This window comes from Xiphophorus couchianus, chromosome 6, assembly GCF_001444195.1.
Source record: "Xiphophorus couchianus chromosome 6, X_couchianus-1.0, whole genome shotgun sequence".
NCBI lineage: Eukaryota > Metazoa > Chordata > Actinopteri > Cyprinodontiformes > Poeciliidae > Xiphophorus > Xiphophorus couchianus.
This window is the reverse complement of record NC_040233.1, coordinates 6,763,392-6,777,891: the sequence shown is the minus strand read 5'-3', so window position 1 is coordinate 6,777,891 and position 14,500 is coordinate 6,763,392. Positions and strand designations below refer to the sequence as shown.

At 39.7% G+C, this 14,500-nt stretch overlaps 1 protein-coding gene across 1 annotated transcript; it reads right to left on the bottom strand.

The window, feature by feature from the left end:
- Positions 1-166: 166 nt before the first annotated feature.
- On the bottom strand, positions 167-14,090 carry ankrd33bb (ankyrin repeat domain 33Bb). Its single transcript, XM_028020045.1, has 5 exons — positions 10,489-14,090; positions 4,255-4,384; positions 1,508-1,648; positions 1,179-1,342; positions 167-1,082 (listed from the first exon to the last, which is right to left on the bottom strand). The coding sequence occupies exons 1-5, from the start codon at positions 10,984-10,986 to the stop codon at positions 426-428; spliced, it is 1,590 nt and encodes a 529-aa protein (XP_027875846.1). The 5' UTR covers positions 10,987-14,090; the 3' UTR covers positions 167-425.
- Between the last annotated feature and the right edge of the window lie 410 nt (positions 14,091-14,500).

The following is a 14,500-nucleotide window of genomic DNA, read 5'->3' as shown; positions in this document are numbered from 1 at the left end:
CTAAGTGAAAACTGACTCTACCAAATACGTTTTTTATTGGCACTTGTCATTTTGCTGTTGTTTTGCCACTGGAGTCTTTCCACGTAAGCATGACACGATGTAGCGAAATAACAAAAAGAAAGTTGTCGCGAATGTGGTGAAATAAGTTGTCTGATCTCTCCAAAAATACCTGATTCCCCTAAGTCACATGTTTATTTTTTTTTTCTTCTGCTCCCTCATCTGCCCATTCCCATTACAAATTACACCTCTCAAGGGAAGTGTGCAAATTCAAGTAGAAACAAGGCAAAGCAGCATCAGTGATCTGAACAAGCAGAAACAACACTTGCAGTTAAATTCACATTAAAGGTTCAGATTTGCTAAGGCTGGGACGCTGTGCTTCGTGCCCGCTTTGCCACAAGACACTTTTCATGTCCTCCTTTGATCCTTCACCTCCTTCTTAGCGCAGATAGCATTCGTCGCCTCTCCTCTTCCTGCCTCCTCTCTATTTTCTTCATCTTGTAATCCCATTTTGGGATCTGGAGCTGGTTGTCGTTGCCATTCCTGCTGGACGTTTCCGGTACGAAGATCAAAGGCGGGGCTTTGCAGAGGGTGACCTTTGGCACCACGATGCCTGGCCGCACGCTGCTTCTCCTCAGCATGTTGAGCGGCAGGAGGCTGGCTCGTCTGATGGCCCCCGTGGACGCTGCCGCCACGTCGCTGAGCAGCTGGGGCTGCAGGCTCGCCCGTCGGTCCCTCACTTTGGGGATGAGGAGGACCCTTGAGTTCTGGAAAAGCTTCTTGTAGTTGTTCAACCTGTCGGGACCCAGGCGTTTGAGTTCCGCCACCCGTTGCCGCCTCAGGATCTCCTGCACGGCGTGCCGGCGCTTTCCGACACACGGCGGGCTGCCCGGGCAGACGGTGTGGCACGCCGTGGCCATGAAGGGGCTGGAGATGCCTGTGGTTATCCTCACCATGTGTTCAAGGACACCATCGTTCACAGGGTTTACCTTGTTGTTGAAGTACAACCTGTAAGGGCAGCTAGAGATGAGTTTCATCAAGCGCTGACAGAATGTCTGTGGATTTTGTGCGTTCCACACGAGTTCCTGCAAAAGAACAGTTTTTAATTTTGAAAAAATGTTTGAACAAGTACCAATCCGTGCATTTGATACTCAAACTTAAATCAATCGTGATGCATTAACCTCTAACAATGGCCACTCTAGGGGGAAGGAGTCGCAGAACTGCTCGGCGCAAGGCTTTGATATAAGCCGAAGCATCAAATCTGCCGTCTCGTATCGTCCGGTGAAGAGAGCCCACTCTCTGGGGGTCATTCTCCGTCCATAGTCCCGAGCCTGGATATCACTTCCTACGTAGAGACATATTTTGGTGATTTCAGGTGTCTGACTAAGGCACAAATTGACATGTCCTCTACACAAACAAATGAATTCAGTCTACTCGACCCTACGATCATGTTTCCTAACAGACCACATGAAAATCGGATTCATTGAGAAGTGATAACTTCACAACTTGCCTGCCAGCATAAGGGCTCTGACGCACTCAAGCCTCCCCTGCATTGCAGCTTTCATCAACGCCGTGAAACCGTGACAGTTCCTCCTCTCGATATCCAAACCGGGGAAGTAGTTCAACAAGTAGTTGGAGATAAACACGTGACCTGTGAACCACAGAGAAAGAAACACACCGTGCATTACGAAGCGCTGTGCTAGTTTTCTCAAGCATCTGTCCACGTAACATGGTATTGGAACAATCATCACAAAGCAATGCCTAATTGTCGAATGAGAGTAAAATAATACAAGCTTTACAAAACTACAAATGGTGGTTTTCATTTGTGCTTAACTCACTTTGGTACCTTAACCAAAATCAAGTGACACCAACTGCCCTCAGAAGTTACCATGGCTGGTCTGTGAAACCGCACGGGTTTTCTACAACGTATTGGTTGAAAGAAATCATTTTAAATCTAATTTGGTCAGGTGTAAGAACGATTTCAAGCTTTTCTGGAAGCACAAGGCAAAATCTAGAGGAAAACCAAGCAGAGACTGGGGCCGGTATTCTCCTTTAAGGAGAACAGCTAGCTAGCCAAACGGTACAGCAAGAATATCCATCGAAGGATTTTCATATGTTAGGATGTGAGTCTTCTAGGAAACTAAAGATAAAGAGAGATTTTTTTTCTTTTTGTCAAAACTTAAATTCTTAGCATACTTAAAGTTCAACAACAGAATTGCTTCCCCATAAAAAAAGATCAGTTTTGAAGTGGTCTCTGCCAAAATCTGTGGACTGTTTTTGAGAGGAGTTGCTGAATTTGGATCGACTTCAAGAACTCCTGTAAAATTGTTTGAGGAAGAAAGCCAAGGTGAAGAAGACGCAGAGTGGAAACCGAATCCAAAGGTATATGACCAGACCATTTGCTAAATCGTTAAAGCGGTTTGTTATTGATTTTTCTTTATTTCTTTTTTTTAACCAACATGGATATTATAGAGTTGTGATACAATTTGTGTTATTCAAGCGTCAGAAACGCTAGCCACTTCCCAGGGAAACGTTCATTGGTAGCAAAAACAGACCCAGGCTTGGATATTTATCACGAACAATGTTTCAACCAGTCAAGTTCACAAGGCTAAACTCGAAGCATGCCACACAAATTTGTTGGCAATTCTGATTGGAAGACTAATGATGCTTGAACTTCATCATGGCCCTGAGCTGAAATCCCATGCTATATCTGGAAACTATACTTTTTTTTTTTTTTGGCAGTCTGCTCTTGCAGCATGATGGAGCCTTTAGTGTTGAGAGTATTTTCTTTTCTTCTTCCTTTCTTTTTTTCTTTTTTTATGAAAGGGGATCAATACTTCTTCTAACGAAGCAGAAAATGAAAAACAAGTCCTCGACTATTTATCACCGACTCCAGAAAGCTATTTGTCATCATTAGGTGATAAGAGACCGGGGCCCTGTGTCTGCCACATCTGGCTGAGCCACTGTGAAATTACAGATGATGCTCCTCTGTTATGACAAACACACTTTGCGGCAATAAGCCTCATAATCTTCCACGAGGTTTTAAACTGGGCTTACAGCTAATGACAACACATTATCGTCATTGTCTGCTATTGTAAATTATTCTTAAACAGTTTGCCATAACTTTTAAGTTAATACAAATCGGATAGCAGCTGCTGTGTTAGAAGGTCGAAGTTGGCATTCAAAGCTGAAAAATGCACTAAAATGTGTTTATTGACCACTTTGTCAAGTATAATAACACTGAATATTGCATAATCTGAACACTTTAGACTGACTGCTGGTTACTATGCGCACATATACTGAAATACTGCCATTTAAATCGTAGGCTATCTTGTAATTTGTGTTGTATATCAAGTGCAGCAACACTGGGAATAGCTACTGTACCTAGATGTGAGACACTTACTGTACTTTACAGTAATACTATAAAGGTTAAAATGATCAGTGCTCAATATTTCTCCACTTTTTGTGTCATTGTAAGTCTCACTACTACTTCTATGCATTTATTGGCAACCATTAATCGACGCAGCCACGGTGGGTGTAAAAAGTGAGTCTTGGCGAGATTCCAGATTTTTGTGATGCAAAAATATGACCTTGATATTTCCTCTCAAAACTTGTTCCACCCAAAAAAATAAACAAATCTGTTTAAAGGGAAAACAAAAGTAAAAAAAATACTTGGTGGCCTCAAGCGGTTTGTAAAAATCACATGGTGAGAATGTTAAAGGGATTCCTGGTTCCAAGTTTTAATCTTGCAGAACAGAATAGCATTTAAGTAAAAACTGAGACATTTATCCAAAGTGAAACCAGTTTCCTTTAGCCGCTACATCCCTTCCATCTGATGTTCATCTGTGTTTAGTTCATCGTCCAAAATGGCAGACGTGTGTGACCAAAGGAACTCACGTTAGCATTGTTAGCATCAAGGGACAACTACCCATATTCCTATATTTTAAACAAATGGAGTACAGAACCAGGCTATTTATGTAACCTTTTTTAAACAAACCTTTAGGTTTTGTGTTCTACAATCATCCAACCCTGGTCAATCTACAGCTCAAGTAAAATAATTCTGTGTAAAACTAATGGCATCTAAGCTCCTATGAAGTACCGACTACAAACATAAATAGGCAATTCCTTCTGTTTTCTTTATTTTTCCCCCCCAAAAGTATACAAAAAGTAAGTATCAGTTCTAACAGAAGAACAGTGTTAGACGGAAATGAAACAAAGCTCTGTGTGATAATCAGCGGGCGGCTAAGCTGTGTTTACCTGCTTGAGCCGCAATAATAAGGGCAGTGTTGCCCTCGTTGTCCTGCCAGTTCACATCCAGGTAGGGACACTGAGAGAGGGCCATGACCACGTCCACGTAACCATGGTAGCACGCAGCAATGAGGCCAGACTGTAACACACACACACATACACACACACACGCACAAAATGAATAGCAGGAGACTGATTTGTTTTCTTCTTTCAGTTAGGATCTTTAAAAATATTCATGTGGTTCGTTGAGGCGAAACGTAATGTTTTCTAACTTTAATGAAAACTATTTTCTAATGCTGGCAAAAAAAAAAAAAAAAAAAGAGTTAAACTAACTGACCTTCACACCATTTTATGGCTTTATTTGAAAAAAGAGAAATAGCCAAGTTGGATACCAGAAATTGTTTTTTTTAATGCTGATGTAACAACTGATATAAAAAATAGGACTTAATGTAAATTTACCCACAGTTTCGTGCTCGTCTAGTTGCCTTGGCCGAGTTCCTCACTCAGACTCGTGTTACAGTGGTTATAATATTCACACTTCAGTGCACAGACCTGCGCTGATTCCAAACTGGACTGGACATGTAAATAAAATAATTAAAATGTGAAAGAAATACCTTCTTCTCCTACTTCCATCGCTTTTGTTCGGCAATCAAACTTTGTTCAAGTTCTACTGTCCTGGGCGGTAAACCATATGAACAAATCATGGTTTACATACTGTAAAAAAAAAAGTGTTAAGAAATGTGTTTTGTTTTTTTCCCCCTTGTTCTGCTCTCCAAATAGACTCCGTTCTCATATTGTGAGTAATGAAAACAGAAAAAGTGTAAACGAACATATTTTCATCAATTATTTCTGTTTGTACTGGAAAAGAGAACCCCAACACAGAGGTCTATAAATCATGCAGTTTGGTTTTTGGATAAAAATAAACAAATAAATAAAACAGCTGGAGGCTGCTAATCAAAACTGACATTGTTTAAAAGAACTAATGTTGGACACCCAGGAGGTCCATCTGGCTGTGATAAAACAAAGACAGCAGATGGCGTCCAGTTGCCATCATTTACAATATGAAAATAAATAAATAAAATTGTATTTGATAATGTCTCCTGCTTTACTTGAAAAGGCAGAGTTCAGCGACCACATCTGGAGTAAAACAAGCCCACAAAAGATTTATTTTAACACTTCTAGACAAGCGATACAAACCTGGGTCTGCCAAATCTTCTCACAGCCCCACGGTCAGTGCAAGCGTCTTTCTGTCCCTGTCCATCAGCATACAGCGTCTTTTACCCGGCACCAAGGTCAGTGTCTTCAGTGAGCTCTTTAAAAGCTGAGCCCTCGACGCAAGCTGTTTCTTTACGTTGACACCGAGCAGTTTACGCTCTCCATCTGTCCAGAAGGCTTAAAGTCCTCCCTCCAGAACCGGCTTTCTGCAGTTTTGCCGTGGATCACCCTCCTTCTGTTTGGCTCTCGGTTAAATCTCACATCACCGTCACTGGGGGTTTTCTACTCTTCCATCACGTATCAAAACATTACATCACTTTTACGGTCTGTGAATTGAACTTATAACTTGCATCACTTATGTCTTGGCTATATCTGCTGAAAAAGATGAAGTTTCCTTCTTTAGAGGCTGGTTTAGAATTTATAATACTCCCATCCATTTTCTACAGCCGGTTAATGCTTGAAGTGTGAGGAAAAGGTAAGTAGAGACAAGAGAGTTTGCACAAAATGCTGAAGCATATATGACTGGTTTATTTACCCCCTCTCTTTTTCATTTTTGCTTCCTTCAATCTGTGGTTTGCAGCATTTTGGGCAATGTCATTCGTATCCGGTGTAAACAATATATGTTGCAACTAATCACAGTAACTGTATTTACGAATATTATTGCCATGAGAAGATTTTGCAGTATTGTGTAGCATTTCTATAAACTTCCGGAGTGAGCCAGAGAACGCGGAGAAAACTGTGAACTGTTTGGAATCTCGTTGCCTTTACGCCTGGCTCAATTCTTCATGGCGTAGATACGCATAAAAATTCTTGGGGAGATTTTTCAGAGATTTTGGCCCATTTTCGCAAGCAAGCATCACGCAGTGGCTACATAATGGTTGGCTACGTGTGTATCACACTAATCTAAAGTCCTATCACATTCAAAAAGAGCTCTGTTGAAATACGATCTTGGGATTGGGTTACAGAAAACTCATGGTGCATCAATCCACCAGAAGTAGCCATCAGTAGATGGACACACTGTGGTCAAGAAGGGATTGACATGGTCAGGAACGGTATTAAGGGAGCCGGTGACAATTAAATGAGGCTTAATCAATGCTAATGGGCTCAAAGTGTACCAGGATACACCACCACCATTCTCAACCACTGAAACAGCAGCACAGGACTTTTTTGTACATGTGAATCTGACCCTACTATCTGAATCACTGACATTTCATTGGATATATACTGTATATATACACTGCCTGGCCAAAAAAAAAGTCGCCACCAAAACATGGTCACACACTCTAATATTTTGTTGGACCGCCTTTAGCTTTGATTACAGCCCGCATTCGCTGTGGCATTGTTTCAATAAGCTTCTGCAGTTTCACAAGATTTATTTCCATCCAGTGTTGCATTAATCTTTCACCAAGATCTTGTATTGATGATGGGAGAGTCTGACCACTGCGCAAAGCCTTCTCCAGCACATCCCAAAGATTCTCAATGGGGTTAAGGTCTGGACTCTGTGGTGGCCAATCCATGTGTGAAAAAGATGTCTCATGCTCCCTGAACCATTCTTTCACAATGTGAGCCCGATGAATCCTGGCATTGTCATCTTGGAATATGCCCGTTCCATTTGGGAAGACAAAATCCATTGATGGAATAACCTGGTCATTCAGTATATTCAGGTAGTCAGGTGACCTCATTCTTTGGGCACACAATGTTGCTGAACCTAGACCTGACCAACTGCAGCAACCCCAGATCATAGCACTGCCCCCACAGGCTTGTACAGTAGGCACTAGGCATGATGGGTGCATCACTTCACCTGCCTCTCTTCTTACCCTGATGCGCCCATCACTGTGGGACAGGGTAAATCTGGACTCATCAGACCACATGACCCTCTTCCATTCCTCCAGAGTCCAATCTTTATGCTCCCTAGCAAACTGAAGCCTTTTTTTCTGGTTAGCCTTACTGATTAGAGGTTTTCTTACAGCTACACAGCTGTTCAATCCCAACCCCTTGAGTTCCCTTTGCATTGTGCGTGTGGAAATGCTTTTGAGTTCACAATTAAACATACTCCTGAGTTCTGCTGTTGTTTTTCTTCGATTTGATTTGACCAAACGTTTAAGTAATCGCCGATCACGATCATTCAGGATTTTTTTCCGACCACATTTCTTCCTGGAAGACGATGGTTCCCCACCATCCTTCCAGTTTTTAATGATGCGTTGGACAGTTCTTAACCCAATTCTAGTAGTTTCTGCAATCTCCTTAGATGTTTTCTCTGCTTGATGCATGCCAATGATTTGACCCTTCTTAAACAGACTAACGTCTTTTCCACGACCACAGGATGTGTCTTTTGCCATGGTTGTTTAAGAAATGAGGAGTTACTCATTGCATCAGCTGGGGTTAAATAACTTGTTGCCAGCTGAAAGATAATCGCCTATGCAGTACTTATCCAATAGGAGGCTTGTGCCTATTTGCTTAGTTAAATCCAGGTGGCGACTTTTTTTTTGGCCAGGCAGTGTATACCTTCTCATTGAATTCAATGAGAAAGTGTGTCTAAACTTTTGGTCTGTACTGTATATATGCTAGCTTGAATTTCTTGTTTTCAGCTGACAGAGAAGGCTCCCAGGATGATTAAGTTTGTTGTTCATTCAGAGATGGATGATCATACAAACGGACTATTTACAAACAAAAAATCTAAATGTTCAAATTTACTGACATAGTGGAGTAACAAACATCTATCTGCTTTAAAGCCAACGTTAATTTATTACTGGGAAACATTCAAAAGCTCTTCTTGAAAAGGGAAGGGCTTTATAATTGAAAATTAAAAACGTGAATTCAAAAATTAAAAATTCAGAACCACAAGAAAAGGCTTGTGTATACGAGTATGTGGGGTGAAGCTGTGGGATGAGTTCAGCAGCAGTTTAACACGTCATTTAAGAAGCTGGTCATCATTATCACAGTTATAATCAATGTTATTGTTACTACTTAATGAGGTTGTAACAATAACTGCATTGTGGTATATTGATTTAGAAAAGAAAATTATGCTTGCTCATAATGGCATGCAATTATCAATGCACTGTACTAGTTATAGAGTTACAGAAAATTACTAAGAAAAGTGTTAAAACTAAGTCAATATGGGTAGTAATTTATTGGATGATGCTATAGATGTAAGAGAGATGGGTGTAAAAAATAAGTTTGTACTTCTATCCACTTCTTTGAACATCTAAATATACTTTAACCTTTCAGTGATTCTTGAGAAGTGGGAGAAAATGGGTTTAAATTTTTCCAAAAATTGTTTTAATTATTCCTCAAGCTTATGTATTCAAATATGACAAATAATGTTTTGGAAATGTAAAGATGCCAAGGTGCAGGCTCCCAGTTGCAACATTTGAAAATTAAATTTTTAATGGACCTGACCCAGAACTTTGTCATCACCATCTGACAAAAATAAATATAAAATTATTTTTTAATGACCCTTACAGAGCATTTGTCTGTAAAACTTTTTTTACTCAGTTTTACAGACAAATGCTTCTCAAGAAACAAAAGAAATATTATTTAAAACAAAAACAACATAAAGTCCATCAGACGGAGTTGACACAGAACTGAAGGTGGTGACAAACTAGTGAGTAAAAAGAAAAGCTTGATACATGTGAAGTAATGCCATGTATGTAAAATATATTAAAATGAATTAACTGCACATTTAAATGAGATTTGTCAACACCATCACTGAAAGAGTCACACTGAAAGTTAAAAACTTTGACGGAGTTGTCGAAATGCCAAACTACCTCAATTTATATCATGTTATTCTGAAGGAGGCCATATTGTAGCTCATCAGGTCCATGAAATCTTTACAGTTTACTAAAATTAAGCATTTAGTTCACAAAATTTCATCACAATTTTGTAAATAGTCAGTTATGGTGTTGACACATCATAGTTGTGATGAGCAACTTAGGAATAAAACGGAAGAAAAACTGAATAACATAAGTTAACCAGCGCTGCCTAGCTGTTAGCAAAGGAAGAGAAAGGAAGAGGTCATGGGGTCCTCAGAAGTTCTGATGCCCTCCAATAAGGCCTGATTTTTTTATACATTTTTTTTTAGTCTGACGGTGTTGAAAAAAAATTGGGACAAATTTCAATTTAGTTGGAAAATATATAAAAATGATTTTTAATTAAATTTGTTAATACTTTTATAATTATTTATTTGAATACTTATACTTAATTGTCATAATACATTATCTTAATATTCCTTTATTTGTTTTAAACTGTTATAATGTATTGAGTTCTGCTCCAGGACAAGGGCTTTTAAAGACACCATCCACCTACTACAATGTTTAAAATAAAAAATATTCAGCAAACACCAGGAAAACATACATTGCTCACATGGCCCAGGTTAGTTTAGTCCAATATTTGAAAAAAAAAAAAAAAAATTTTGTGTATATTTTATTCAAATTTTGTGCTTTAGCCATAGGACCTGTTTTGTCCCTCTTCTCAAGAATCACTGCTTTATTCTTTTATTACGGTTTGTTCAATAAGGTCAAACTTAACTGAAGTCAACCCTATCAGTCTTTCCATTTCCCTCTGACGTCAACATGCTGCTCAATACATGTTTTTTTTAGACCACGTGAACCCGAAGATCCCAAAGTGAGACAATTAGGTCAAGGAGAAACATTAAGGTTATAGTTGGTTTATTTAACAACTCGGGTGGCATGTGGCCGTCTGGGTTACTGATATAATGTAAATCCTCAAACAGTTTAATCTGAGGAAGCTTTAGCTTGAGAAGTGAAAAATCTATTAGAACAAAAGAGCATTCTGGTTCCTTTCTGAAAAGGGTTAAAGTGACATACACAGTCTACACAGGAGGCCTCCAACTCCAGTCCTCACAAGCTATTGTCCTACAACTTTGAGATGCATCCCTTGATGGTATGCTGATATGACTGAGGCATGCTGAAACAGAGCTTGGTCTAAAGGTCCAGGACGGTAGCTCTTAAGGACTGGAGTTAGCAGAAAATAAAGAAAATGTAAAAGGTACTGAACCCAGACACCTACTCTTCTGTTCCGGTCGGTCTCCTTTACCTCTTCTTCAGTCACTCCTTGTCTGATCATAATCTTTACTATGATAGGGTTGTTGTTGCAGCAGGCCTTAAAGAAGGAGATCGGTTCGGGGGTTTCCAGGCGGTAGAGGGAGCGGTTAATTTGGGCAATAACTGAATCATCTAGGGGATAGAAGGAGTCTTCTGTGGTGATGCTGTGGGTGTCCGAACGATCTGGTAGGGAGTCGAAGTCCAGTTCCTCAAACTCTTGATAGATATCGTCCTCATCCTCCCAGTAGTTTCGTGTGTAATCAACTTCAGCCTCTTCATTAGCATCATCTTCTGAAACCGCACACTCAACTCCATCTTCATCAACCTTGCAGATGGACATAAGGGGTGCATCCCCAGCCAAGATGTTGGCTTTACTCTTAGTCTTGCCAAGGGCAACTCCTCCAGCAAATCCATTCTCTTTGACCTTTGAATCTTTACCTTGTTCCTCTGTTATTAACACCATTTAAAGCATCCCCAGGCCCGCTTACCTTTTGAAATTCATGTGGGGCGCCAACAAAAGCCTTTACAGAACCCAGAGTTTACATCCAACAGCCCATGGCATCGTAGTTTCTCATCCTGTGAAAGCACGCTCTAAAAGTTGACTTCTAAAAGTCTCACATGCAAAGAACTAAAAGAAGTGAGAAAAAAGACACAGGGAACTTGGCACTCCATCGAGAATCCTCCAACATCTTATTAGAATTCCTGTGAACTCAGGATTCAACAGAACTTTGCGACTCATTGGCAAAGATTTGATCATATGCATGATCTGAGGCAGTCACTGTGGGTAGTCCATTAGTGGCCAAAAAGAGTCAATGACAACAAACTGTACTTGCCGTTCTTCTCTAATGACTTGTCAGTGACACATTTTTTAAATAAATGAAGCTTCAAAGGTCGAAGATTATCCATGAGTTTCAGAATACAGACAAGCCACGGCTGTCCTCTGTGTGGCTTTTGACAGTGTCCCTGTAAGTCCCGTCTTTCACATTCTTCGCTCCTCGCACTGGAAAAATTCCTAGATTCTTGTGGTGCAATTCCAAAAACTCAAATGAGAAGAAGCCGACGATGGTGAGCAACTAATCCCGTGTTTCCCTGTAGGGGAGCACTTGGCTGTCTGATGGCCAGCAATGGGATGAAAGGGATTCTGTTGAACTGCTTCTTGATAATCCATTTAGTCTCTCTCTCTGTCTCTCTCTCTCTGACCTAAAACTGACTGAGTCAAACACAAGGTTGAAATAATAAAAGAAAAAAACCTCTCTTGAATTCGGAGACATTTTGGAGGAAATCTTTTTTTCCCCACGGTGCCTAAAGAGAGCTCTTGTTAAAAGATATGTTTTGTTTTTTTTACATTTGCATCTTGGTTTGACACAAATATGCCTATCAGTGAATTGTCATTAGTTTAACTAAGCTGACTCAACTCCCTCTTTCTTTTATCTCCTGCTGCACTTAACACAACCATCTTAAATTGGATTTCCAACCCACGTGACCTCATCGGTATATAGGCTAAAGTGGAAAACCTGGGAGCAATCCAAACTTTAGCCATGCCACCTTTTTCAAAAAATGAGTTCTGAGTCGAATTCACCTCTGCCACTTAGTAAATGAAAGAGAATCTTGACATAGAGGATAAGTATCAGAAACGATCAGAAAGACACATGTGGCATATATAGCTCTCTGGTCAAATAAAGGTCCCAAAGAAATCCAGACCTGTCATGACAGCAGGTTGTGATGAGGGACTAAAATGGAGGAAGAAGCAGTGAACCTTTAAATGAAAATCCAACAAGTGGAGAAAAAGCCCAACAGAGAAAACAAAAACAACAACAACTGGAAAAGCGTTGAGCAGCATAACAGGAGGAACTTACAAGGAATGGGAAAAGAAACGGCTTCCAAAAAGAATGGGGTGGTGACTACTGGATGACATTAGGCTGCAGCCGTAGGGAAAGCTGCAAGCTGGTAAAACCATGAGTTACATGAAATACAGGGGAAGTGGAGCACAGAAGAAAGTAACTAAATGGAGCATGACTGAACACAAGTGCTGTGGCAAGAACAAGAGTGACAAAACAGTCATGAACAGGTGGAAGAGGGAGCAGGACATAATTATTTCACAATGCACAAGAAAAACAGCAACTATAGGGTCTACAAAGGGGTAGAATAACACAATTCAAGACTCTAGGCACTCCGCACACCACTGCATCTCGCCAATTGTTGAGCCCTGATTGGTGCCTTCGAAGATAAGATATGGTTTTAACCTTATAACAGAAACCGCTCTCTAAAATGTGGAACAATCCCTTTAATTTGATATGAGGCAAAAAGGGAACTTAGTCTATGAGTTGAAATGGTCCCTATATGGCTGTGCGAAGTAGAAATAATACATGGGGAAAGTTTAACATTTATGTATACAAGCCTGTTTTTATACCCAACATGTGATGTGATAGAAAGTTGCTGTTTAGGTTTAGTATAACTAGTCACATTATATGTAATGAATCCATATTACATGTGCTAACCCTGGTTTTTTACAGCAGACCAGGAGAAACTCTTCTTGACACCCCGCTAATCTGTCCAGAGCTCCTTAAGGAGCCACAGACGCTTACTCCAAGATTTGATCGTCATGACAACACAGATCCCGTTGTGCTCCTGAAAAACGGAGAACGGGAGGGAAAACATTTGGTTTGGCATGGCATGGGAACGCTGACGTTAGCTGCATATGCTCCTAATCTGTGCTTGGACTAACTGTTGAGGCTGTGCTTTGGCTCCACGGTAATTGGATTCAAGAGAAATAACTCCACATCCTGGAGTTGTTTCCTGGAGCTGCAGCAGAAATGGCTGCATGTTAAGAGCCAGGCTGTTATTAAACACGGAAAATCACAGTGTGTTTTATTCGATGACGAAAAACTGACAGGAAGCATCGCAATGCTCGTATATCCCTGTGGCACAGCTGTAGCAGCAGAGTTAAAAGCTTCTCTTTACTCTAAAAATGTTTTTTGAGTAGTTTCTGAAAATATTAAGAGGGAAAACGTAATCTGCAGCAAGGTAGACAATTTAGATATTCCTTCTTCTGAATAGGGCTTCCAACAGAACAATTTCTACTTAAGTTGTTGGGATCAGGTCAAATCTTTGGGGATCCCTCAGGGCAACATTGTTGGACCACTTTTCTTTGTATATTTTGCTAAAGATTTAGAAAATGTGTTGCACATATGTTTTAAGTCCAAGTTTCTTAATTCTTGACCATCTATTGGTAATCAATATATTTAGACCCTTTAAATCCTGTCGTTTATGTAAAACCAGAAAACTTTGAATATAATGCTAGCTACACCAGAAGTTTGATTTAGTATGTTTCAATATTTTGTCACCTATAAAAATCCTAAAAACTGTCCAATACATTACAATACTTTTATTTTCAAAAACTAAACACGACCATATTATAGAGTTGGTGCTTGTAGGTTGTCCATTATGACTTGAATGTTTAAGTTGTTTTTTTTGTAGCCAGTGCATCTTTTCTTGTGGCAAATTAATAACTTCCAAAAATGAATACTTTTTAAATATATATATATATATATATATAATTTGGCGTTTTAGTGGCCAGTTTAACTTTTTTTAAAATATGGGATTCCAAAATAAGTTTGTCAAGCTAACATTGGTATTTATCTGAAAAAATAAACTCACCTATTCTTAACATCCGTTTATTGTTTATATCACAGAATCAACAATCAATTGAACTTCAAGATTTTTTTTTTTTTACCTTTATGTTACAGTACATGCCACTGCCTTTTTTTTCTTTTGCACATATAAAAAAATAGAGATTATTTGCTTCTAGAAATTGAAATTTAACATTAAAATGCAATGTGTCCAGCTCAGTTCAAAGGGACTAAAAAGGTCACTTTATAGCATCTTTCTAAAATATGAGCGTTCCACACAGCAGCAGAGCTACGGGGTACTGGAAAGAAAGTAAAATTCACAATCTGCCTCGACGGAATAGTAGTAAA

What these genes read in the sequence shown, in the direction of transcription:
- ankrd33bb (XM_028020045.1), bottom strand. Translation starts at nt 10,986, where the DNA reads ATGGTGTTAATAACAGAGGAACAAGGTAAAGATTCAAAGGTCAAAGAG. An exon ending in TATTATTGCGGCTCAAGCAG is followed by an intron (nt 1,649 to 4,254) that starts GTAAACACAGCT and finishes TGTGGTTCACAG; the next exon opens with GTCACGTGTTTATCTCCAAC. An exon ending in CAGAGCCCTTATGCTGGCAG is followed by an intron (nt 1,343 to 1,507) that starts GCAAGTTGTGAA and finishes GTCTCTACGTAG; the next exon opens with GAAGTGATATCCAGGCTCGG.